Raw genomic sequence first — 4999 nt, 5'->3', positions numbered from 1 at the left:
CAACAAAACAATGCAAATCATATAAAATGAAAGTCAGCAGAAGAAGAAAAAAATCTTATGATGTCTACTCCTATTTACAAGAAAAATTATAAAAATAAAATTTATATAAATTTCAAACAATAATAAACCAAATAAAACAAAAACAAAAATGAAACTCCTCAAACAGTAACTCATACAAACACAAATTAAACAATTTCATATTTCTTTAACAATTTTGATTTGGTCATTTTTTAATGAATTCATTGATCCAATGCTTTTATAAACATTTTCCAGATTAATCCAAATGCATGTTACAGGTGTGGGGTTAGTTTAGGACCAAGGCTTAGGTTAGTTTTAGGGTCAGGTAAGTTTCTGTGAGGTTAATTTTAGAGTATATAGTCAGGGTTAGTCTATAAAGTCTAAAAAACATGAATGGAAGTCAATGGAAGGTCCCCACAGGGTCAAGAAACAAACGTGTGTGTGTGTGTGTACCATTACTGGCATAAACACCCACCTTATCAAGACCAGTAGTCCTTATAAGGACCAAGGACGAGTCCTAATATGGTGGAACTACATTTTTGGACTGGGAGTTAGATTCAGGACTACGGTGTGAATTGAGTTTAGACAAGGTTTTAGGGTATGTAGTGGAGTGGTTAGGTCTAGGGTAAGGGGTCAGGGTTAGGCTGTAGAAATGACTGAAAAATGAAGTGAAGTAAATGCAAAGTCCCCAGGAGGATAGAAAAAACACCTCTGTGTGTTACACAGACATGTTTTGTATTTTATTGTATGAATGATTTCAATATATAAAGGTTTGCCCTCTCAATGCGGGCTGACACACTGCATGAGCACTACCTACTGAGCAGGTTTTGTATATTACTCAAGTATGTCATGTAGACTCAAAACAAGTTGAGTTCATTAAACATTTTGCCATGCATTATGTAGAAAAGCTGCTGTTGATGCAGTTTGTACAGAAAATGGTTTTGTACCTCCATGGTTCCAGATTCAGTTCATCAGCGCTGTGGAAGCTGATCAAGTCTCCTCCAACGGCTCTGCAGAAATCTCTGGCCTCGTACCAAGTTCTCTGTTTTGAAAGCTCATTGTATGCCTTTAACACATGGAGTTCAACTATTATTATGTTATTAGAGATTATTGTCCTCAAATTATTTCTGCTTAATTTTTGGGAGAAATTCTTCAATGATTTTTTAGTTCTTTGAAATTCTTTAAAAAGTTTTCTCGTCAGAGGTAGGAGTGAAATTAATTGTACCCTATAACAGACGTTTCTTGATCTGAATTTGGTCCAGCCCCGTTCACATGTGGTGGAGGGAACAGTAGGTGGGGCAGGGGTGGCAACAGTCCCCACTGCCTGGTGTTTGCAGATGTACTTCTCCCTGTTGGTGCAAGGCAATACATCCCAGAGGCCTGCAAATCTCCCAGTTGCCATTGCAACACAACCCTGACTCTGCCCTTGTTTTTCAACAACACAAAATTGTCAGTTGTCTTTTGTTAAGTCATTTTCAAATGCATATTTAATGAAGATGATATCTTATACCTGGCATTTCAGAATTCCAGTGAGTAAATCTCACAGATTTTGTGTTGGTCCACTCAAAAACATCTTTGTCCTTCTGGTTTGAGAGCCCCAACCAGAAATGTTTCTCTGGTCTCAGACCCACCAAGCTGACAAGGAAGGCGTTATCCATCCTGGAAACATGTTTAAGAMGATGAGATGGTTTATGATTGACTTGTGCAAATTCAAACTGGGTTTGACWGCTTCACAACATAAATATAAATAAGCACATCCACTTAAAACTTTGTAGTTTTAAAAATCCGGACACATTTGAATAAAAAAATCTAGACTTGATCTGTTTTCATTTATTTAGTTTAACCTCAAACAAACAATACATAATACAAGAGTATGCCATCAATAATTCTCAAAAAGAATAAAAAACACACAGAGATAATTTGAGAAAAATTTCAACTAACTTAAATTGTTCATGTTCTGCTTAACATTATTATTCTTTCACATTGATGTGAGATATTTGTCATTTGTCCTTTTCTTAAGATCCTGTCAAAACACCAAGGTCTAAAATTTGAACCATGCGTTTTTTTATTTATTTATTTATTTACATTTCAATTGTTTTACGGCAGTTTTGTTGTTGTGTTGAGGATCAGTGTCCTGTTGCATAAATTAAACTGGACTGCACATTTAAATCTTCTGAAATTCAAAGAATGGTTGACTCAGTGAATGTGGGGTCAAGGTCCTGTAGAGGTAAAGATGAWACCAAATCATTGATGATTGTTTCCAAATGTTCTTTAAAACTGTTTGGTGATACAATGTGCTTTCCTTTCTTTTTTATTTTATTTTTTCTTTCAGGGATGGTTATGCAGTTTTGCCTAAAATCAACAAACTGTAAAAACGATGTTYTTGTATTTGTCACATTTGTTATCATATATTGTTTGTACCTGGATGAAACATCAGCCAAGTAAGAATCTGAAGTCCTGCAGAGGTCTTTTGCTTCATCAAACGTCTTTGTCTCAGTCCCAATAAAATAGCAGTAGTTGCCGTGTCTTTTCCAACCCTTACAGAAAAAATTAGGAAATGTCTCATGTTRCATGACTAAACCATTTAAATAGTGCTTTTAAACATGTTTTCTTGTTTTCTTTATTGTTTAAAGATATATAATAACTGTATTTTTCCAAACTCCAGTTTGCTTTTTCATTCAAGACAGAATATGAAAACTTACTTATTCTAAAAGCTGAAAGAGATACTCACAGCCCTGCAGCCCGGGTTTTGTTCCACTTCGTCTCCAGAGCGTTCAGGTGAACTTGTTTTCATACAAATGAAGCCGTGTTTCTCCTGACAACCACGGTCGGCCCAATTTCCACTCTGCAAAGGAGAAATGCGCAAAATGTTTTCATTGCTAACACTGGATGTATGAACTGGTGATCAAACTAAAGAAACACATGTAGTGCTTAGACAATGAGCACAAGTTTTCCTAAACAACAAAAGCAAATGGACTTTTGCCGCATGTTCTACGAAACAATGCATCAGCTGCATAGTTTGCTATAAACCTGGTGAGTTTTAATCACAGAAGACAGAAAATCCACAGCTAATCCTCACCTCTCCTCTGATAAGGACACAGTCTTCTGGGCCTGGGGTGACAGTTGGTTTTCCATACTCCCAGCTGGTGAAGCTGACTGTGGAGTGATCAGCCCAGTCAAACAGGCCTTCTGTCTTCTTGTCATTCAGTCCAATCCAAAGCTCATCTGTGGATGCTGCAAACAGAAAAATTAATATGACACTTTTGTTTGTCAAAAAACTGTTTTATATTGACTACAGCTAAAACTAATATTGTACAATATGCAACAAAACAGAAATGTGCTTTGTAACTGGAAATTAAAAGGAGAAGTACACTTAGTTTAAAACCTCAACACTGTTTTAATATCATTATTCTTATTAATTTTTATTGCTTTGCAGCAGTACTTGATAGTTACTTATGGCGAAAACCACAAAGCAGGTTTATGTTAAATGTTACCAAAAGATGGCACCAGAAGAAAGGTTAGTATGCTCCAAACAGTAGCAGTGATTTGTACCATATCCAAGCTGAGAGATGACAAAGCTTTGGTCCTCCACATTGCGGATGCTCACGAGGTCCCCTTCTTCTTTACGACATGCTACCTGAGCATCAGACCATGTTTTCTTAGTACGATTAAGGTGGAAGCAGTGGCCGTTGTATGGAATCCATGGTGCTGAGCAGAATCCCATGTCAACACCTGCTTAACAAAACAGCAAAGTTAACTTGAGAAATCAAACAATCCATCCATCCATCCATTTTCTTCCGCCTATCCGGGGTCGGGTCGCAGGGGCAGCAGCTTCAGAAGGGAGGCYCAGACCTCCCTCTCCCCAGCCACTTCTTCCAGCTCCTCCGGGCGAAATCCAAGGTGTTCCCAGGCCAGCCGAGAGACATAGTCCCTCCAGCGTGTCCTGGGTCTTCCTCGGGGCCTCCTCCCGGTGGGACGTGCCCGGAGGTATTCCAGTATTCCGGAAATCAAACAAATATTGTACAAATATAAGATTTTCTAATGTCTGAAAAGAGGCAAACTCTTTAGTTACCTGCTGTTGGAGAAGGCAAAACTCCTTTACTGTAGCAGATGTAGCCCAGTTTTTTGTCACAGCTTGAACTTTGCCAGGAGTACCTCACAGCTCCATCAACAATTCCACAAACATGTCCAGGATAAGAAAGTGGATGTCCTGAAACAAGACAATAAAATAAAATTACAGGTTTTTACTCACTTTTTTCAGCTAATGTTTAAAATTTGGCAAAGCTTTCTAAAAATGCTAATCATAACACTGAGGATTGATGAAAACCTAAAAAAGATATGGTTAGAAACAGCAGGAGGACCATTAATCCTMACTTAATATCTGCTTTTTGAGTCAACATTTAGGCTGTTGAACCATCAGAAGTTTTTTTAATTTTTATTTTAAGTAAAACAATGTTATGTTTTTTGTGTTTACTACAAATTATGTCAAGTGAACAATTGCTTCTGCAAAGGTGTAAAAAACTAAATCAGTTAATTTAGAGACACAATAATGCTGCGTTCACACCGAAAGCGGTTTCAGCTTCAAAATCGCAGCCAACGCTGAAGTTGGTCGCTTGTGCACTTTGAGGTCAGACGTAGGTCAGCTCTTGAAGCGCTGCACGGCAAGAGCCTCCCCGCCCCTCCCTCCTCTGTCGGGCTCTGTTTAATGTCGGACGAGGAAGTGGCYTTGCTTTATTTGCAGAGAGCAAGAGTATGTCACGCTCATCAGATAATTAATTCATAATTAATTCACCAGATAATTCAGAGACATTCTGTTTCGTCACCCAGGAGCTGCGGGAGAGGCTCACAGCTCGCTTTCAGGACTATTTTTGTCCCGAGTCCAGTCTGATGAGTCGCTGCCACGCATTGGTGTGGATATCTCTGTCAGGACACAGACTGCAGGCACTCGATTTCAGCTAAAGAGCTCCTCTCCATCTGTTTC

General features: G+C 38.4%; 1 protein-coding gene across 1 annotated transcript in view; it reads right to left on the bottom strand.

Moving 5' to 3' along the window:
* The window catches only part of LOC106524509 (macrophage mannose receptor 1), a 15997-nt gene that overhangs the window by 9092 nt on the left and 1906 nt on the right, over positions 1-4999 (bottom strand). Inside the window, exons 6-13 of the mRNA XM_014018334.1 lie at positions 4091-4228; positions 3571-3750; positions 3098-3252; positions 2750-2863; positions 2440-2555; positions 1529-1677; positions 1244-1443; positions 966-1084 (exon numbers count right to left, since the gene is read on the bottom strand). Of these exons, the coding sequence (XP_013873788.1) occupies positions 966-1084; positions 1244-1443; positions 1529-1677; positions 2440-2555; positions 2750-2863; positions 3098-3252; positions 3571-3750; positions 4091-4228 (1171 nt within the window). The remainder of the gene's footprint in view (positions 1-965; positions 1085-1243; positions 1444-1528; positions 1678-2439; positions 2556-2749; positions 2864-3097; positions 3253-3570; positions 3751-4090; positions 4229-4999) is intronic.

This window comes from Austrofundulus limnaeus, unplaced genomic scaffold (assembly GCF_001266775.1).
Source record: "Austrofundulus limnaeus strain Quisiro unplaced genomic scaffold, Austrofundulus_limnaeus-1.0 Scaffold190, whole genome shotgun sequence".
In the NCBI taxonomy this organism is placed as follows: Eukaryota; Metazoa; Chordata; class Actinopteri; order Cyprinodontiformes; family Rivulidae; genus Austrofundulus; species Austrofundulus limnaeus.
Note: the sequence above shows the minus strand (reverse complement) of the source record. Positions and strands in the feature narration are given on the sequence as shown.